General features: G+C 40.1%; 3 protein-coding genes across 3 annotated transcripts; 1 reads left to right on the forward strand and 2 right to left on the reverse strand.

Moving 5' to 3' along the window:
- Positions 1 to 1,036: 1,036 nt before the first annotated feature.
- cyb5d1 (cytochrome b5 domain containing 1) lies at positions 1,037 to 5,992 on the reverse strand (the record flags this gene model as incomplete). Its single annotated transcript, XM_080450877.1, has 4 exons — positions 1,037 to 1,270; positions 3,733 to 3,951; positions 4,036 to 4,112; positions 5,875 to 5,992. The coding sequence occupies 4 exons, from the start codon at positions 5,990 to 5,992 to the stop codon at positions 1,037 to 1,039; spliced, it is 648 nt and encodes a 215-aa protein (XP_080307003.1).
- A 1,623-nt stretch (positions 5,993 to 7,615) lies between these two features.
- Positions 7,616 to 9,679, forward strand: naa38 (N-alpha-acetyltransferase 38, NatC auxiliary subunit). The gene is made up of 3 exons (XM_080451552.1): positions 7,616 to 7,704; positions 8,500 to 8,674; positions 9,215 to 9,679. The coding sequence occupies exons 1-3, from the start codon at positions 7,666 to 7,668 to the stop codon at positions 9,337 to 9,339; spliced, it is 339 nt and encodes a 112-aa protein (XP_080307678.1). The 5' UTR covers positions 7,616 to 7,665; the 3' UTR covers positions 9,340 to 9,679.
- A 155-nt stretch (positions 9,680 to 9,834) lies between these two features.
- Positions 9,835 to 20,578, reverse strand: dnajc3b (DnaJ (Hsp40) homolog, subfamily C, member 3b). Its single transcript, XM_080451550.1, has 12 exons — positions 20,055 to 20,578; positions 19,002 to 19,112; positions 18,213 to 18,337; positions 17,593 to 17,667; positions 16,728 to 16,871; positions 15,670 to 15,851; positions 15,329 to 15,448; positions 15,018 to 15,123; positions 14,352 to 14,472; positions 13,158 to 13,290; positions 12,809 to 12,957; positions 9,835 to 12,409 (listed from the first exon to the last, which is right to left on the reverse strand). The coding sequence occupies exons 1-12, from the start codon at positions 20,137 to 20,139 to the stop codon at positions 12,264 to 12,266; spliced, it is 1,497 nt and encodes a 498-aa protein (XP_080307676.1). The 5' UTR covers positions 20,140 to 20,578; the 3' UTR covers positions 9,835 to 12,263.
- Between the last annotated feature and the right edge of the window lie 389 nt (positions 20,579 to 20,967).

Consider the following 20,967-nt stretch of genomic DNA (forward strand, 5'->3'; position numbering starts at 1 on the left):
AAAAAATACCAAAAAAACAAACAAATTACATTTCCCCACTAGACTGTTCCAAATTAAAGGATTTAATAATAAATAACCCAATTTACAAAGTAGACAGCAAATATAAAGACAATTCTATATCTGTATGACACAGACTCATAAGCAGCAAGTGTAGTGTAGCCTACAACTGTATGGCAGTAAGGCCATGGGAATCCCTAGACCTCAGCCAGACTTCAGTTGCTCCGCTCAGGGCCCTTTTGTTTGGGCAAAAGGAATTTTGATTCGCTTTTCACATTCAAACCTCAGAGAAAAAAATTAGCTGTGCATAGAAATTGTGAAAACGATAGAAAATACACCAGGCAAAAAATATTCACTGTCCTTCAGAGCCTGCCTGACTGCTGCATGAGCTACAATGTTTTTTTGAGCACATTAAAAGCATGAAACAGTCATTCACTGTATAATTTAATGCTGAAGTTCAGGGTGGCAAATTTTGAATTATTGAATATCCTAAATTATTAACTGTAAAAAAAGAAGAAGAAGAAGCAAGTCTTTGAGGAAGTTTCAAAGCAGTCAGGTAGATTGACAACAGTGCAAAAAAGTAGAAGAAATAGCTAATGTCATTGGGGTTTGTTTTCTTAAATGTTCTACTTTTTTAATCAAGGATGATTAAAAAAATATTTATTTAAGAAAACAAACCCCAATGATCACTGTTAAATATTAATCTCTCTGAACCTTTTAATCCAGTCTAAACATATAGCCTAGCGCATATCACAGTATTGCATAAGTACATAAATGTTTAACTAGACTTTTAAATACCTCACAAAATTGCACTTCGCTTCTTGTTCGCTTCTTTCACCTGTATGAGTAGTAAAAAATAAAATAAAAAGCCGAACTACAGGCTGAATAGCAGAAGCATATAGGGTTAAAGTGGTCAAACTGATTTTGATGCTATATTAACTAATCTTTCTGGGGTCCCCTGGGGGGCCTTTGAGAACCACTGACCTATAAGGGGTCTTGTAATATGACTGATGGTGGGGGTTGGAGGGGGGGGGGGGCGTCAGGGGTCAGAGGGGAGGTGGTAATTGTAATACAGCAAAATGCCCGGGGTGTAGAGGTCAGGGTCCATGCGTAACCGGCACAAGTCCTCATCGTCATCCACTAAGCCGTTTTGGCTCAGCGTCTTGCTCATGTCCAGGGGAACTCCGTTGTGCTTCCAGGTGTACTTAGAGGCGTTTGAGTTGTAGTGTAAGTAACGCTGCAGGATCTCCTTCAGTGTCTCCTCTGAACACACCTGGCCAAACCAGAGGATAGACATGAGTTATAGGGCTGTCATCACAGGATTACTACAGGGCAGGTCACGTGACAGATATGATGTATAGACAAGTCAGTGTCTTGTGTAGAACAGTGGTTCCCACACCTTTTAGCTCGAGACCCAAAAGAGAAATATGATGTCTCACCGGGACCCAAACATAAAAGTGAACCCACTTTAGCCCCATTTAATAGTGAAAATAACCAGATCAACGTGTTGTAGATCTGCTATTTAAATTTTTTACATTTATGTAATATTATAATTTTTGGAACATTTATTAAATTGTTTTGAAAAATGTTAAACTTCTTGAAAAAAAATATTATTTTACTTTTTGTTGTTGAAATGTTTTAATAAAAAAAGGAAGGAAACCTTACAAAAAAATTACATTTTCTCGCAACCCATAATGGGTCATAATAATAATTTGGCCCCAAATCAGGAATTGATCTGGACACAATAGATTTAGATTCATTTATATAGAGTAGACTGTAAAACATTTTTATTAAACTGTTTAAGTGTAAAAGTGGATCTGGGTCCAACTTTTATTGAGGATGTAGCAGATATTTAGAATTATGTTTTATTGTTATTAAAACATGAATACAATATTTTGTACGGGAGCAATGTTTCAGTACAGGGTGTCATACTGTAGTTACAATTTAGGCTTAACACTTTAAACTGGTGTTGATATTTTGGGCCTGTCAGTATAAGAGAAAATTGTCAAAAATAGTGAAAATAGCTGAGCTTGTAGATCGTCTATTTTTGGTATTCATCGTAGTATATACTGTACTGTATGGCTTAAGTGGTTAAGGGATTTAAAAGGTCTCAAGTATTGCCATGGTGTCCTGCAGGTTGACTGAATGCACATTTACATCATGATATACCTATTAATGGTATATGGTCAATGAAATGAAAGCAAACTTGTGCTTTTCTATAGCGTGTACAAAACACTTTACAATGTGTGCAAGGCACCAAGCCGCTCATTGGGAGCAGTTAGGGGTTCAGTGTCTTCCTCAAAGACACTTCAACATGAAGCTAGGAGAAGCCAGGGATCGAACCGGGAAAGTTCAGTTTCCTAGATGGCCACCCTACCTCCTGATGTGGCATAACACAAGTACTAGAGCTGAAATCCTGTCATAGGACACAAACCCTGGAGGGCATACTTTGTCATTGTTTCGTTCTATTCAATGCTGAACCAATAATTTACCTATATCTATTAACAATGTACAGATGGCTTCTATTCAAAATGTTGCTTTTGTATGCTATTAACACACCCTTGACGCATTACATCAAGGGTGTGTTAAATTACTGTTAATAGATAATTTTTCATCATTATGATTCTGTGCTACTCCGACAGGTGGCTGACCCAATCTATCTTGTCACCTAGTGACACGACAGTGGAAAAGAAAGGAATTTATGCCTGATCCAATGGTACATGCCAAGTAGGAGCAAAAATGTGATGGCAACGTAAGAAAGAAGCTAAATAGATGTGTGTGTCTCACCCTGTACCAATGTATCAATGTATTTGTATCTGGAAGTGGAGCACCCCCACTAAGCCCTGGCCATGTAGGACACTGCTGCTGCCAGATAGGGCAGTTGGCGGAGGGAAACTGCTCGCTGTCCCAAGCACTAGTGGAGCTATGCTGTGCATGTCCTTGTGTGTTATGCGCGTGTACTGTACACGTCTTGTGGCATTTGCACCCACATGTGTCTATGGGATGTCTGCATATGTGTGTGTGTGTGTGTGTGTGTCTGTGTGTGCATATGTCACACTGTGTGTGCAACAGCAACAGAGGGTAAGCCAGGACTCCCTCATACGCCCCAGGCCCCGACACACTGTACTACTGTGCTGCTCCACCCCCGTGTCAGTTTGGCAGGGATTCATGTCGTGGATGAGAGGGGAATGCACCTCCCCTGTGTGCTGAGTGCCAGCTAACCCAGATTTTATGCAGTGTGACAAGCAGAGAGAAGACACCGGCACCTGTGCTCCACTCACTGCAATGCTGTGCAGAACAGTGGGAGCCTGGTGAGCAGATAATGGCTCAATACCGTTCAGACAGCAGGGGCTTGTAAAGGGGGAAGTCTTTCAGAAAGCAGTAAAGTCACAGTTAAGTGCGCTGTAGGTATGAATGCGTGCTGTCACTCCGCATTAGAGAATTATCTTTTTGTTGCGCTGCTATAGATCATGGGCGCCGCCTTACCCCTTATGCCTAAACCTTTTTGGCATTTTGAAAAACATTTTGAAATAGTTCAAATAGCCGATCTACAAGCTCACAACGTGTCAATGTAGATCGGCTATATTCAATATTCAATAGGTTGAAAATGCATGGTCCTTTAAAGAATCTAAGTATTTTATCAATTATAGTCGGTATCACAGTATGAGCTGGAGTCTGGAGTATGAGCACTCACTCCATAGACTTGTACCACTAGTTTTAAGTGTATGTGTTCACCTCCAGCCTTTGCTCCTGTTTTGTCAAGGTGTTGACGATACGTATCCACCTGGTTTTAGCAGTGAGTAGTCCCACCACGTACTGTGGATCTTTCCACCAGGGATATCCGAAGTCATTGGCCCAGTCAGTGCGAGGGCAGGAAGGGGGCACATGAACAAAGCGCCCCCTAGGGGTGTAGTACTTTCTACAGCCAGTCACAGGGTCAATATGGGTTCGAATCTGAGAAATGAGTAACAATTAATGCACAACAGGAACAAACCTTTAATGTGTTCAGTACTGATTATTTTAGTTAATATTACTCACATCTTTGGTTTCAGGGTCAAACCAATGGCTGATATCCTTTCCTGCACACTCTGCAATAGGCATCAGAAGAACATCACCTAGAAAATATATATTTTTAAATCATTTTCAAACAAGCTGCCAGTGACTGGCACTGTCTGGCAGTGAGCTTTCTTGCCAAGTGCAGCTGCTGGCTTTGAGCCGGTCAGAGCAGTGGAGCTCTCGCTGGACTCGCTACGAGGGTGTGTCACTCATACCTCGGACATGCTCATTTTGCAAATGTCCACACTATGGATATTCGCTTGCTGATGCTGGTGGGAATTCAGCGTAACAAGTCCAGCTGCCTAGCAGTAGCCTACGCAGCGATTTACCAGAGCCCCGCAGCTCCAAAGAGTCCAGCCGTCCACAAATATGCCGCAATTCACCAGACCTCCACACCTCTAATGAGTCCTTCCTGCAGGCTGCAGGAAGGACTTGAGAATCCTCCATTCCCGGTGCTGACCTGGAGGTCTGGTACTTCTGTCTGCCATTTCTGTCTGCCATTTCTGGAGACTAGGCAGGTTGTTAAAGTGCTTCCAGAAAGGATCTGCATGCTGCAACAGACAACACAGTAAGATCTGTGGAGGTTCCAGTCGGAGAGCGGACCTACATGCATGCAGTGGCCTGGGTAACTGGCCTTCCTGCACTTTATGACACCCCTGTAAGGCTTCTACGGCATCCAGGTTTGTTAATATCAAGTTGTCACGGTTACCCAATATATCAGGGTGATACTAGGTTGCAATATTACCGCTAATCTGAATATTTAGAGGCCAGTCTGACAACATGACCCCATATTTGGGCATATCTGACCCAGAATTCCATATTTGGGACTCATCATGACCTCATCATGACGATGACAAGACCGTCACTGCTGGATAGGTTTATAAGCCTATCCAGCAGTCTGCAGTGATAGATCAGATTACAAAGATGAATTCTACCGATCAGTGATCCTCTCTCAAGTCTCTCAAGTCAGGATACGAATCACGATAAACAAGTGAAATATTAAGCAATGACACAAAGAAATGAACAGGCAAAATTAGAACTGCCTGGAACGCTATAACATTTATGCTGATAAATGACTCTCTCCTGAGTCCTGAGCGGATGAAATATTATAGAGGTAGAGGGGGTGTGACCCCTGTTACTGAACAAACACTTCAAAAGTAATGATTGATTACTATCAGAATATAGAGCTTTAAATTTCACGTACCAACGCACACACACACACACACACACACACACACACACACTTTGTTTTAACCAATCATTATCACGTTTAAGAATACACTACATTAAGTTCTAATCTGACACCCATGCGACGGGCTTTGGCCTGTTCAACCAATTGTTTTGTTCATTTTAGTAATTTGTAATTAAGTGTTTCCAATTTAATCAGTAGAAATATATATAGGAATAGTAAGTCTAAATATTAGGTTAGCTTACATGCACGCTTGATTGGTACTCCCTGTTAGGCCACTGTTTCCCAAACAGTGGGTTTTGTGGGTCACGGACACATTTTTATGGGTCACGAGTAAAACCCCTTTTTTTCTTCGTTTCCAACAATTGTTTCAATGATTTCAAAAGAAAAACATGAAAAGAAATCTGAAATAAACACTAATTCCAATTTTTTTCAAAGGAGCTACTATTAAATACTAAATAATCAAAGGAATTCCTTAAATACATATAAAAATACTTAAGAAGTAGTGAAAATAGCAGATCTACAAGCTCACAACACGTCGCATCGTGGCGTGTTGTGAGCTTGTGGGTCTCGGGGAGACATCTTTTGGGTCTCCAGCTAAAAAGTTTGGGAACTTGCTCTAGGTTACTCACCTTTAAATTGCTTCATCAAAGGTGTCAGATCACACACTTCCCCCAAGAATGACACCCACAAGTCATCAAGGGTGTTGTGACAGGACACCTCGCTGGGGGTGAAGTACTTTGGCATCATGGTTTACAAAGGCCACGTCTGTCTGCGTTCTGTACAAAACAGAAACAATATCCGACACAAGTATTAAAAACAAATAATAACCAGTGGTGGAAAAAGTATTCAAATGTTTTACTTAACAAAAAGTGTCAATACTACAATGTAGAAATACTCTGTTACAAGTAAATTCCAGAATAAAAAAATGTGCTTGAGTAAAAGTACAAAAGTATTGGTATCAAAATGTACTTAAAGTTCCAAAAGTAGAAAGTATACTCAAAATGCAAAATGTCCCATTTCACAAGTTTTCAAATGTATAAATTGTTTAAAATTCTTTTGATAATAGCAGATCTACAAGCTCTCAATGCGTCGCATCGCAACGCATTGTGAGCTTGTAGATAGGCTAATTTCAAATGGACGAAATGTATAAGGCTGAAATGGGTAATGTATGTTTTTTTAATAATAATCAAAATCTACAAAGTAACTAGTAACTCAAGTTTTTTTTAATAATTGTAGTGCAGTAATAGTATTATATTTGCCTCTGAGATGTAGTGGAGTAGAAGTAAAAGTACTGAAAATTGGAAATACTCCAGTACAGTAAAAAAAATACCTCAGAATTTGACTTAAGTAGTCCACAGTACTTGAGTAAATGTACTTCGTTACTTTACACCACTGCAAAACAATATATCCGTAATTGAAAACAAACAATAACGAAGCCAAACTATCACATTTTTTACTTTACTCTCTCTCTGACAACAGTCCATACACTGAGCGTCTCTGTGGTTGCTGTGGCAACCACGCGTGTAGCCAACTAGCCATGGTTCACATGACAGTCGTCTGCCTGCCTCACGACCGTCATGGATGCACTTCAACCTGGTGTGGGGACTTTCTCCATTTACAACCCGTACATCTAAATAAACGTTTAGATTTCAAATATGAAGTGCTTACCCCATGGCAACGGGTGTTACAATTATGTACGGCTACTCAAAAGTACCTGTATCTTACGCATTGTTCAATAAAAGCATTTTAATCCGATCAATGGTCATTTTCTTAATGTTTTTGCCATATGCTTTCAACCACGCGACCCTATCGGTTGGAAGGTGTATTGCACTCTAATACATCATAACTCTATGAGAAAATGGCCACCAATTGGATTAAAATGTTTTTTATTTAACAATACGGAAGACTACTGTGAACGCGTAGGGGTACTACTGTGAACGCGTAAACAATTGAACCATCCGTGGCCTTAGGGTTACATTTTAACGTTTAAACGGTTTAAGTAGATGTGCGGGTTGTAAATGTAGAAAGCACCCACACCAGGTTGAAGTGCATCCATGACTGTCATGATTATGACAGTCATGTTCCAGGGCTACCACGCGTGATACAACAGTCGAAGAAAAATAATAATCAAATAATATATTATAATAATACAATAATATATCAAACTTTCCACATTTTATGACAAGATCTTAAGAAAATAGCAGAACTACAAGCTCACAACGCGTTGCATCGCTTGTAGATATGTTCAAATAGTCGCTGGCGCTGCATGTAGGTTTATAGTGCTTAATGTGTTTTGGGCTTGTTTTCCTAGACCTGGTTGCTTGTTTCTCTCGCAGGATCTGGCAACTCAGGAGCTGGTCCTTGGGTGAAATGTGTCCGCCGGCAGGCTGCAACTGAAAGAGAAGGAAGGCAGAGAAGAAATGGCTTCAACTACTGAAGAAAATGGTCCATCATTCCATGTATGTGTTTATATTTGCTCCAAAGATGTAGCTTAATACTCCATTCTGTTGTTTGCTTTGTCATGCCATGGTGACAATGAATGTGTTATTATTATTATTATTATAGCAAGGCTTGTTATGCCAACATTATCTGGTGGCTAACTCGTTAGCATCATCTATGTCATGTCTGTTAAGGTAGGATAACTGTCCAACCATATGTCATATATTAGCAGTTAGCCAGTTACATAATGTTGTGATTCGGGTCATTTTATACGACTACTTATGGGCACAGTATGTAACTTTGCCCTGTGTTTACTGTTTACATAACAAAACAATACATATTTCTTTTGCCAATCATTTCCCTCTATACCAGCAGTCATGAGCTACTGGAATAGTGTGGGTGGTGTTTACCAATACCTGCAGAAGCACAATGCCCTCTTGACCTCTTCTGGTGTTGTCAATGTTTGTTTGCCCAGCGAGAGGGCTATGTGAGAGGGCTGTTTCTGCAGGTAAACACCACCATACTACTACAGTGGCTGATGACTGCTGGTATAGAGGGAAATGATGAGTTATTGAAAAAAAAGAAAATAAGTTTTGTTGACATTTCACATCTCCTTGCAACATCACATCACTTGGTCTTTTTTTTTGCCAGCAGTAATGTTACTATTACACATATTTCCAAAAGTAATTTGTAAGGTGTTAATATCCCTACTTTTTATACTCTTGAGTCTGAGTTCTGCAAATGGATGTATTACACACTAGTAACTGATCAAAACCACAATAATGATGACATCTTTCTGTTTTTTCCCCCCATAGGAGCAGCCTGAAATGCCGTCATCGTTCCAGGCCAGACAGAAGCTGGAGGGACTGCTGAACAAAAACATGAGGATAAGAATGACAGACGGTCGGACGCTAGTGGGCCTGTTCCTCTGCACTGACCGGGACTGCAATGTCATCCTGGGGTCAGCTCAGGAGTTCCTCAAATCCACAGGTTAGGTTTGATACTTGGAAAACATTATAGGCTATGTGACAATTCTTTAAAGGAACCCATTAAGACCTGAGGCCGATTCTACAAATGTCTTCTAAATCCTAACAGTTTTCAGAAAAACGTTCTGTTGCGATATCAGCGGTTCTCAAACTTTTTCATGTCTAGGACCCCCAAAATTATATATATTTGGCCGCCGACCCCCATCTTAAAATATTTTTGTTCCAGGGACCCCCAGAAGCAAAGATTTGAGTTAAAAATGTTTGCTTTAAAATATATATATATTCAAAGATTTGCTCAAATTTTCATGATTAAAAAAAAATAACAGATCTACGTGACGCGCTATGAGCATGTATATCTGCTGTTTTTGAATAGCCAACCAATGTGCTATATAAAATGTATATAGTTAAAATCTAGAACGACACGAATGCTTTCCCGGTTTTAATGGGTTAATGTCTTCTAGGGCCGTTTGTGTCATGGAATATTGGAACAGAGACATGTTTATACCTTTTTTTTTTAAATACTTTTTTTTGTCTCATGTATCAGATATGTTCTCCCAGGCGGAGCCCAGGGTCCTGGGGCTGGCCATGATTCCTGGTCACCACATCGTATCCATCGAGGTGGAGGCAGACAGCCTGGCTGACACACAGGGCTTTAGAGGCAGCCACTGACCCAAACCACCACCACCACTGAAGGACAAGCAATGCTGCCCCAGCTGGCAGGAACAAGGACAGTTCTTGTTTATGATGACAACAGCTGAGACCCAAAGGAGAGAATGGACTTCTGGAACAGTGATTTAATTAGTCACCTCTACTAAAAGACTGAAGAGCTCCTCCCGTCTCAGTGTTATGGGGTTGTGCATTTGCCCAGCTTGAAATAATCCTCTGCAGTGGCAACAGGACAATGCTGTGTGTGTGTGTGTGTGTGTGCGCGTTTACATACTGTATATATAACATCTTGGTATGTAATAAATCAGTCTATGTAAAGACATGGATAAGTTGTGTAGATGAACTGTTTGCCGGTTGACTTCTTATATTTTAAAATACATCAGTATTGTCTTTTACGTCAATAGCAAGGCAACGTGAAAGTTACACTTTTTTTTAAATCTCATGCATATTCATTTCCTTACCTAATAAGCATGGAACATGTAACGAGAAGAGAACAAGTTTGTTTTAATATTTTAATTGCTGAGCATGTCACAGCAGACTCACTTTGACAACTAAAACCAGAACCCCCACCAAATGAACCCAATAAAATCTGACCTGCTGGAAGAGAGTTGACTGAAATACAAGTATTTGTCACATTCAGTTGGTCAAGATGAGACCAGGATTTAAAACATTTACAGTTATGCTATGGAATTGTATGGATTCGTTATATTTGTGGTACTTAGTTGTCTGCCATCTTGTAAATTATAACTTTGCAGTTGAACACATTTCCTTCCATTGTACTGCAGCAGATGTGTGGCAGTGATACTGGGGGGCCTCATCTATGAAACTGTGCTTGGATTTGATCTTCAAACATTATATAAAAGAACATCTTTTTCATTGTACTTTTCCTGACCTCCGTGGGATTTGGAAGACATCAACAAGCTTCATCTCCCTGCACTATAAACACACCACCGTCAATGGGCAAGGCTTTTTAAGAAATAGTCACCAATACTGTCGAATGCACGCAATACATCTATAAATGTACAGTACATTTCCATTTCAGAAAATATTTGAATGAAACATAACCGCTGCCATTCGATGGTTGCTTTAAAGCAATTTGGAGTACCGTTGAGTGTGTACAGTACATCTTCCAATATGGGTGGGCCCAGAGGCAATCAAGCCCTTGAAGGTCAACTTAATGTAAAATGTACAGTAGGCTGGCCGAGTTTATTTCAGTGCCTAAAGAGGAAGCTCTTAAAACCTAATACACTGGAACGTATGTCCAATTTAAAAAAAAAACCTCGCAACAGAACAAACTATAGAATTTATAGATATTCAGTGAAGCTGCCCATTTAACCTCAGCATTATTGGTACCATGCTCCACCAATGGCACTACACAAGACTTATAGGTCTATATATAATGCACGTTACTACGATACAAATTTAATCCCTTAAATGAGGCCCCTGATTAACCACTAATGTGAGACTTCTACGCTTTGAGGAGACATCAGTAACTTAAGGAGTGGGACAAATTTGGAGTGGTTCTTCAAACGGTAAAAAGTGCAAGTTTTCAAAGACATGCCTTGAGAAGAGTGAAAAAGGAAATTTTCTTTAGTTGATTAAGATACTTTTCTGTTGTCCAGAATCCCGAATATATTAAAATGTAAGTAATTTAAATCAACCGTTTTTCCAAGGGGTTTAGCTTAAATCATAGATAGGAGTGATACTGTACCTTTTTTAGGTGAGAACATAATACGGAAAGTAATACGCCTTGACGTAAATATCTCTTTAAGTCCTTCCTACTCACTGTCAATTGGAGAAATTAGAACCTATAACAGAATTCATGCTTCATTCCTGTTATCTTAAAACAGCCACAATTTGCAAGCATGAATACGTTCTTCCTAAAAGTAGAATCCAGGGAACCAAAACTATAATCAGTGGTGCCGTCGAGCAACATTATAGACATTATGAGCCTCGCTTTAATTCTCAACACCGAAATAAGCTTTCTTTCATTGGAATCTTAAAATGTCAAAGCCTACCATTAGAACAATGTCCTCAGAGAGTCATCTTGATTACTGCAGCAATGACAAAAATTCCCTTTGTGATTCAATGTAAATGGAGAACCTCAAGAGATTCTCCCTTTATGTTATCATGGATCAGCAGCCTTGGTTCCCTTGTTTCTAGCTCCTAGCTCAGGTTTTTCATGCACTCACCAACAGAGCAAACTCTAAATGATCATGGGGGAGTGATTTCCATTCCAGGCTTCCCACTTAACTACTATATACTTATTTGACCGGAGTATTTGTACTAGGGCCCCTCCTGTTTTCACTCTGCACAAAATTTCTTTGCCGAAAATAGCAGATCTACAAGCTCATCACATTGCAAGCTTGTAGATCTGCAATTTTTGCTGAGTGTTCGCCCAAGAATAGGGACGCATGGGTTCATGTGGTTAGAAGAATATAGTGAGCACAAAGCGACTGAGACAACACACTGACATTCCACTTCCAACCAAACGAAAGAGCTACTGCATAAAAAAGGAGTCCCTTAATGGCAGTTCAAAGAATGGCACACAGAAAAGAAAAAGTAGACAAGACAACATAAAAGAAATGAGCACTGGGGGACACAAATGATCGCTTTCAACCATGTTGTCGTTTTGAAGGACTTATACGAAACTGTTGTCGACCACGGTGACAACTTCATCCAACAGAAACCAATGTGGGTTCCGTTGCTTTTGTGGTGGGGAGACTGGATTTTATCCTCTGTACAGCTCAATCCATCGCTGAGCAGACGGACTCTGCATTAAAAGTCAAACACCCACGAAAAAGCTCTTAACGGATCCTAAGCTCAGACTCAGACTCCAGAGTTCTTCCATAGATTTTACATTGGCCTCCCATCCTCTTAATATTATGTCCCGTTTCCAACAAAGTCATTTATGGACGTCCGCCTCGCTAATTGTATTGGAATTTGAAGTGATAGTTGCCACCGGACTCAAAAGGGTTGAAGTGGAAGGGCCAGGCCTGCCCGCCTTGGCCGCCGTTCTGCTGGCTCTCTGGGTCCAATGGGTCCTCGCCAGCATCAAACTTTTCCCGCTTCTCTGCAATGGCAAATGAAAGAGTGGGAGAGGAGCGAGGAATAGATGAATAAATTACAATGGCTAAAGGTGGAGCCGTGGCTTTCCTTGACAGGTATTGGATGACATAAAGCAATCCTACAGAAGTATAACCAGACAACACACATCATCACACAGAAAAATACTGTGGTGAGAGTTTAGAATTATACAGATACTCTATGCTATGTTCTGCGGTGTTATTTGGAACTACAGTCACGGAACGGCTTCCTGATAACGATGTATTAATCACCTTAATGTCATTGTAAACATTTTACATGCTTTGGACACCATAAAGGCAAATTCATCTTCCATATTTGTGGCTTAAAGAGGAGCAACCTAAACTAGAAGTCAAATATGTAATCAAGCACAGGTATCGGGTCAGACCTGGGTCAGTGAGGACCTCTTTGGCTGAGGCGATATCAATGAACTTCTTCTCCGCCTCCTTCTTGTCTGATTCGGACTGGAAGTTGTCTGGGTGCCACTGCTGTGCCAACTTCCTGTATGCTTTAATGATCTCCTGCTTGTTGGCACTCCTGAAGAAGATAACAAAAATTCTAAAATGGTGGCTCAATTCGCTCAAGCTCATTCTCCTTTAGAGAGTTTAGGATTTGAGGACAAATGGGAAGGAATAGAGATGGAGTGCAAATACACAGTATATAAATGAAATCAATTACATTTTTGAATTTTGACACATGCCAAGTAGACGTGAAAACGGAATAGTAACCTCACTAACCTGTTGACCCCAAGGATTTTGTAGTAGTCTCTCTTTTTTGAAATTTTGAGCATTTTCTGTGCTCTCTCCAGACCTTCTCTGATCTCATTGTTGTCTGCGTCAAACTCCCTGGCCTCCTGGTAGTCCTCCACCGCTGGCAGGGGATGAGGGATGGCGAGATAGAAAGAAGGAGAACTTATATTAGTAACTTTGTTCAAATCTCTAACAATTTAATCTGTGAGATATGTTTGTTGTGTGGTTTAAGCCGACCTATGAGTGATCCAGGGCCACAAATTAACAGGTTATTACAAATGTATGAACCAAACTTATATATATTGTCATGTTTAAAAAATATACATCCATAACACAATTTAACAATGTACTTCCGTGTTATAAATGGCATGTCTTTAAATACTGAAATAAGAGCAAAATGGAGAGAAAGTGCAGACTCACACCATCTGCTGGTTGTGTTCAAAACATTTTTAATGACCCTTCATTTCCCCATAGGGGCACTTTTTTATTTTGCATGGAAGCTTTAACTTATTATGTTAAAACGTTTAAGCATGTAAAGTATGAATAACATAATAGAAGAATATTTTGCAGCATATGACTGTTTATATACAATTCATCTACATCCAGCACTGTTTTACACCAGACCACCACCACTTAAAACAAAATAGAATAGTGCTTTGCTTTTTTGATCAGATCCAAAATATAACAAGTCAGCCAATGAAATGCCTAAATTGTGATAGTGACGTCACCTAAGCGTCTTTGGGGTCCATTTTGGAGGAGAAAACTAAAAAACACCAGTATAAGTTGTTTTTGTCTTTTACTGTCAACTTTTAAATTTGAAACACAGACATTGTCCAATATTACTGAAGGTGGGGGTGACATAATAGTGTTGTACAACCTGTAAATTGTATTAGATCCAATTCATTGTTAAAGGGGAATGAAACCCTAGGGCACATTTTCCTGTTAAAAACTACAGAAAACTAAACAGGCAGGCTGACCTTGTAGTGCACTATAAGCTAATACAATTAATGGGTGCGTTAGACTTTGGTGTGCCAACGTGCAAGCGTTGACAATAAAACTACGGTTATATCTTGATACAGAATTTCTCATATCGCTCTTTAAATACATCCAACATACATACATGCCCTGTCAGATAACAGCCTAGTTCAGTGACATTCAGCCGTGTGTAAGGGCCACTACTACCTTTTTCATACTCCTGGTTAAGGATGAATGCCTCGGCTCGGTCTCGGAGGATGTTGGCATTGCGAGGGTCTCTCTGGTGGGCCTCTGAACAGATATCTATGGCGTCTTCAGCCATTTTAAGCTGGACAGGGCAAAACAAATGTACGGTAAATAAAACGTTTTAACTTTCTGTACATTACCTCAGTGTCCCTATCCTGGGCATGTCATAATATGCAAAAGTGAAAAACATCTGCCAAAAATAGATTAACATTTGGCGAAAAAATAATCAATTGTTACATATATTATTATTAATATTTTAAATAACAAGCTCGTGAAGTGACACGTTCTGAGCTTGTAGATATTTTCAGTATTTGTCGTACAATGAGGTATATAGGGTTTAACTCATTCACTGCCACAATTATTGCTTGCCGTGTTTGCCCACTGCCAGAGATTTTTCATTGAGAAAAAAAAAAAGTACTCAGGAGCCGAGATACAGACTTTTTAAGTTTTAAGTTAACAAGGAAGTGTATGGGAGTCTAGATCTTCGATAAATCATATCTCCTTGGTCTTTGGGTCAAATTTGAACAAAAAAATATTTTTAAAAAAAATTACGTTTTTTACGTCAGTGGCAGTGAATGAGTTAAGTGGTTGAAATAATCCGCTCCAATGTCCATCAGCTCATCTCACCTTGACCAGACAGAGGCAGATCCTCTCCTTGGCCAGGTTGGTGTAGTAAGGAACGTTAGGCTCCGTCTTCATCACTGACTCATACTTGTCAATGGCTTCTTCATACCTAGAGTAAAGTAAAAAATATAGTACATTTTAGGCTGGTTAATAACCAATAGTACTATATGCATTTAAAATGTAAACTGGATTATACATTTTGTCAGTGTTATGAATTACTGAGAAGATGATAAAGTGAAAACTGAGAAGACAACCTAAGAAGTATACAGGGCTTATATTAAGTGGTTGCCAGAGTTATCAATGGAGGTGCCGACCTTTCTTCCTGGATGAGCTCCTCTGCCGAGTCCAGCTGCCTGCTGAGTTTCTTCACCTGTTTGTAGTGGCCGAAACACTCCTTATCATCCTGATCCAGCTTCAGACACTCCCGAATGTGACTGCACATCGACAGATGAACGGACGGACAAAGGAAAGGACCAAGGAAGGACCAAGGAAGGAGACAAAACAACATTTAGACTCAAGTTTCAAACATCCACGTTCAACGCATCACCAAAGTCACAAAAAAACAAAGGACACAAATACTGATCGCAAACTTCGTTGTCAAACTTTTTCATGCGATTTCCCCACTAAGCGTCATTATCCAGATAACCCAGCTCACTTGAGCGAGTCGTGGTGCTCTCCGAGGCTGTAGTGTAACGTGCTCAGCTTCAGGAAGGCGGCGCGGTTGTCATTGCGTAGCCGCGTCGTTGGCGTGAGGTCCAGGATGGCCTTCTGGGGGTCACCCAGGCGGATGTAGCATTCGGCGCGGAGCTCGCGTGACTCAGGATCCCACGGGGAGATCTGGAGAGACACAGAGAACCTTTTATGGAACATGGATATACCGACACATGGTAACCGTGACCACATAAATCAGGGATCAGCAGAAACAGTCCTATAACGAAGCTCACCACCCGAGGGCTAGCGCAACCAAAACCACCACATCCACAACTACTAGGCCCTGCCACTCAAACCCAACTTCCACTTTATTGTCACTTCATAGGTTTACAGGTGAAATGATTTGTCATGCATGCTCCTATCATTTACATCTGGTAGTGCCAAGCCACAACCTAAATAGTATGACAAGAACTGTTCATTATAGAGGTTTTTCAGCTTGGAATATGCTCCCCATAAATGCTAAACAAACCAGAAGTAGATTTTCTTTTAAAAAGTTACTTAAACATAAATTGAGTCCTATATAGATGTAATTTGTGTTTTTCACAATTTTTGTACAGTAACATTATTGTTTTTTGTGTATTTTGCGAACAATCTGTATTTGTGACTTTTTTTGGTCTCTGTTTCATATGCAGAGTGACTTATTTTGCTGATAACTATACTTTGTCTGTTTTTTTTCTAGTTATATTGCACAATTTTAACTATTGTCTGTTTTTATTGTATACATGTTATGTATGTGAGGACCCCAGGAAGACTAGCGACCACTTTGTGGAAGCTAATGGGGATCCTAATTTTACAGTGTTGAAAAAGGCTATAAGAAGAGATACAGAAAGAAAACCAAGGGAAACAGGTCAGATATGTCAAATAAGTCCTAATAGGAGTAGAGTTCAAATATATACAACCCCCACTTCCTGCCAACCCCAGAGCCTTTGTCAACAGACAAACATTCATCTTTACTGCCCTGTCTGTCAGCAGGCCCCAGGGTAAAGCGACAGCGTACTGTACCTCTATGACTCTTTCCAGCACATTGATGGTAGTGCTGTAGTCCCCCTGGTGGTGGGCTGCATGGGCCTCTTCCTGAAGCTCCTCCAGCTCGTTGGTTCTCATCAGCTGGTCCTCAGCCTCCTCCTGTGCCGGGTTCCGGTCCAGCTGACATGGACACAAGAATCCACAGGTTAGATATTATAAGTTTCCCCATTGACAGTCTATAGCATGACAATACAAGTATCCTTGTAGTTGTTTATAGGGAGTTTGCATGAGTTTACCAGGGTGGACTTCTTCAACTCAACTAAACTAATTTATTGACTGTTGGGGCGGGGCAGATTTAGCTGTTCTAACACCTTTCCACACATTTATTGCTTATATGAGAATACCAAATTATAACATAATAGTTCAGCTTTTTCATCTAATTTCACCTAATCATTTAAAATGATATGTTGCCCTGACTTTAATAGATATTTGACAATAGCGAAAACAGCCGATCTACAAGTTCACAATGTGTTGCATCACACATTGATCTGTAGTATGACACCGTTGAACAACAAAGTATAAAATGCTTATATGTTTAATCAGACACATTTATTTAATCAATTTTTGGCCCTTTTTTTGCATATATATATATATATATTCAATGTACTGTATAACACACAATGCAGTTTAAGTACAGTCTTGTTGTTCCACTTTCAATATAATTATGGCTAAAAAGATAATCGATAGTTGCGTCTCTAAACAGCATCAGTTCAGTAGCCATCTTCAGCAGTATACTACAGGTTGTGATGACAAGAGGATCTTGATCTAGACACACACACCAATAGAAAGTAAACTGGGACGGTGATCATCACATGCCATGGTTCTGAGTGGTTTGACTTACCACTGCCTCGAAGTCCTCCCTGGCCTCTCGGGTGTTTCCCTGCTTCAAAAGGATATTTCCCCTCTGCATCCTGGCCTGAATGCACAGCAACGTGAAGACAAATGACAAAGGGAGGGAGGTGAGTGAAATGGAGATGAGTAGAAAGAGAAAGAGAGAAAAGGTTAACAATAATAACATTACATATCATACATGCATACAAGAGTGGGCACCTAAACATTGTGGGCACCTCAGTGTTTCTGAATGCTGAATGTTGCAATGTTTGTTGAATTTAGACATTAGAATATGTTTTTTCATCTCGTGGAATAACACATTGTATGTGAAAAAGCTGTTTGCAACATGTACCGTGTCTCAAATGAAAAGAGTGTAAAGCCAGATTTAGTCCATACTCTTTAGTATAGCAGTCACGTTTCGTCACGTTGTGAGCGTATAGAGATATCCTTAGTACACCATCATATTTCAAATGTAAAGTCTAAAAACAACCAAATGGTCCCTTATGGGTCCATTTGGTTTCTGAGGCACCCAGTCGTGCGAAAAAGAAAATACTAGTGCCTAGACTTCTCAGGTGCCCACTCCTCTGGTTACCACTAATCCTCTCCGGTGGAGAGTTGATATGAACTTACAGCCAAGAAGTCAGGCTTGAGTTGGATAGCTCTGGTCAGGTCTGGAAGCGCAGATTTGGATTTACCCATGGCCAGGAACACAGCAGCCCTCTTGTAGTAGGTCAGGTAGTTTTCAGAGTCCCCCTCTGGAAAAAGGGTGAAATGGACTGTAAACTGACGCAATTCTTTCTTTGGGCCGGCCATTCCAAGTCAACATAGAACCCATAATGCAAACTGCTTATTTTCTTGGACATATTTCAGAACCCGCATGGTGACATTCTTTGTCTGACTCTGAACTGAGCTATTTATATCAGTCTGCAACTCTCAGATGGGTGGGGGTAATCAGAAAGACACAGGTGAGAGGATATAAAATGGTCAAATAAATTACCATAATGGACAGACATTAACCACCTTCACCCTGGCATCCTTATTTTGGGGCATGTCATTATAAGAAAACATTTTTTCAAATTATAAATACTCATACAGTATTTTAAATGTTCAAAATACTGTAACATTTTCTATCAATTACACAAGCCTTGACTTCATGGAGATTTTTTTGCTTTTGTGGCATTCCTAAGCCAATAATTTGATGACCGGCGGAGTCTCCGGTAAGAGACTCAATGTAGACTCTTTGAGACTCCGCGGGTTACCAAATTATTGGCTTAGGAATGCGACAAAAACTAAAAAAATCACTATGAGTTCAAGGCTTCATGGGGTGTGTAATTGATAGAAAATAAGTAAATTTTCGGTGAACTACTCCTTTAAGTGGTTAAAAATCTAAAAGAGGTCAAAATGTGGGTGTAACCTTACCCACAGCAGAGTGGTAGTGGGACAAGGCTTCTGCAAGTTGACCAGCTGCCAGAAGCTTGCGGCCCATCTCCAAATGCTGCTCAATCTCAACATGAGTCGCTCCCAAGACACCTGTAACATAAAACCTCACTAGGAATACACTGCTGACAAAGAGTATGCTAATAATATTACGTAAGGGTATGCTAGAAATTTGACAGTAACATGCCTCGTCACAGGTTAGCCTAGTCTGTGCACAATGGTGGAGAAAGGCAACATCACGTAGTTTAGCCTGTAAGTTGGCATTGCGGTTTTAATCATCATAAACATTTAAGAATAATGTAAATTATGTGTGTGGTCAGGTTTTTAAGTGCCAAGAACGACTTGCTGATTTCAGCTAATCTCACAGTGTTCTGGGACAACTGTGACAACAACAAAAAAACATTTGGTGCCATTCTGCCAATGCTTACTGATGTTACAAATGTAAACAAACCTTTTCAGCTTTTTTGCTAGCAGTGACATACCGTCCACCAATGTGTTCATCTGGTATAAACAAAGCTAGCTGTGTAATGTAGCAGCCTCAGGCTAGGATCAAGACTATCATAGATGACTTTTGCTTTCGTTTTGATGATGCAAATGTCAAAATCGATAAAAAATACATCTATGATAGTCTTGATCCAAGGCCCCACAATGGATGCTGCTTGGCTCCCACTGATTAGCTAGAGAATATGGAATATTTTGATACTCCCCAGCCTCCCTGATGATATACAAATCACAAATACTTGGGGGGAAATCGGGACAAAGTAGTGTCTGGATGATCATCTAGACATTATTATCATTAACCTTTCATTTTAAGTTCAGGGAGGGATAGGCTGTATTAATGGAGATAACCACCCTTTGAAAAACAGAAGCCTTACATTACATGTAGCCTTTTGATTGTGTAACATTATTAGGGTGTTATTATTACCTACAATCCTATATGGTTCAGCTAAGGCTGTCTTTATTATGGTTCAGCTAAGGCTATCTTTATTATGGTTCAGCTAAGGCTGTCTTATGGTTCAGCAAAGGCTGTCTTACCATCCAACTGGAGGTCTAGGATGACACACACCAGAGACAGAGATGACAGGACACCGTTGAGCCCTTTCCGCCGCCGCGCTTCCATATTTACAAGACTTCAGCACCTGTTGTTACCTATTGTAGGTGAACAAAATCACGTTTCTGCTATTATCTTTACGCATATAACTATAATTTGACTCATTGAAGCCGGTATTCTTCATGAACTCATCTTGTATCATGTACTTCCCGACGCTCCAGGATACAGGAGCGACAGTGTATTTATGGTCCCGGTCTCAAAGAATTCCGTGTGAAAATGTGAAACCTGGACGAATGGTTCCGACAGAACGTCGGAAATACACTGAAATATTATATTATTAATACACTGAAATAATAATAGAAATATACTAGAAAAACGCAAAAATGTTCGCGCAAACGGCTGTCGTTGACATTACAGTAATGTTAGATTTGGTTTACGTGACATGACATTGAATAAGTTCAGCAGCTGGGACGCTTTTGTAAACTAAACTTCTCTGTCATGTAGCTGCCCTACGTCACCGCCGGTGTTGCCAGGCTATGCGAGAGAAATAAGCAACCAGGTCTATGAAAACAAGCCTAAAAGAGGCGACTACTAGGCTATTTGAAAATAGCCGATCTACAAGCTCACAACGCGTCACTACGCGACACGTTGTGAGCTTGTAGGTCTCCTATTATTTATTTTTTAAAGGAAAAAAATGTTCAATTTGGAACGTTTTTGAAACATTTTAACAACACAAATCTTGTTTGGGGGTGAGACTGGCACATACTATTCTCAGATGGGGGGTCTGTGACAAATACATATTAATTTGGGGGTTCTTGACTTGAAAATGTTCAAGAACCACTGGTTTAAACAACAGTTCAAAACAAGCCCCAAATAAGCAACTGCACTTTAGAAACA

This window comes from Gymnoscopelus braueri (assembly GCF_963280865.1).
Source record: "Gymnoscopelus braueri genome assembly, chromosome: 15".
Taxonomy (NCBI): Eukaryota; Metazoa; Chordata; class Actinopteri; order Myctophiformes; family Myctophidae; genus Gymnoscopelus; species Gymnoscopelus braueri.

What these genes read in the sequence shown, in the direction of transcription:
- naa38 (XM_080451552.1), top strand. Translation starts at nt 7,666, where the DNA reads ATGGCTTCAACTACTGAAGAAAATGGTCCATCATTCCAT. An exon ending in AAAATGGTCCATCATTCCAT is followed by an intron (nt 7,705 to 8,499) that starts GTATGTGTTTAT and finishes TTCCCCCCATAG; the next exon opens with GAGCAGCCTGAAATGCCGTC. An exon ending in GGAGTTCCTCAAATCCACAG is followed by an intron (nt 8,675 to 9,214) that starts GTTAGGTTTGAT and finishes CTCATGTATCAG; the next exon opens with ATATGTTCTCCCAGGCGGAG.
- dnajc3b (XM_080451550.1), bottom strand. Translation starts at nt 20,139, where the DNA reads ATGGAAGCGCGGCGGCGGAAAGGGCTCAACGGTGTCCTGTCATCTCTG. An exon ending in TCAAGCCTGACTTCTTGGCT is followed by an intron (nt 17,668 to 18,212) that starts GTAAGTTCATAT and finishes CTGTGCATTCAG; the next exon opens with GCCAGGATGCAGAGGGGAAA. An exon ending in GGGAGGACTTCGAGGCAGTG is followed by an intron (nt 16,872 to 17,592) that starts GTAAGTCAAACC and finishes TGTCCATGTCAG; the next exon opens with CTGGACCGGAACCCGGCACA.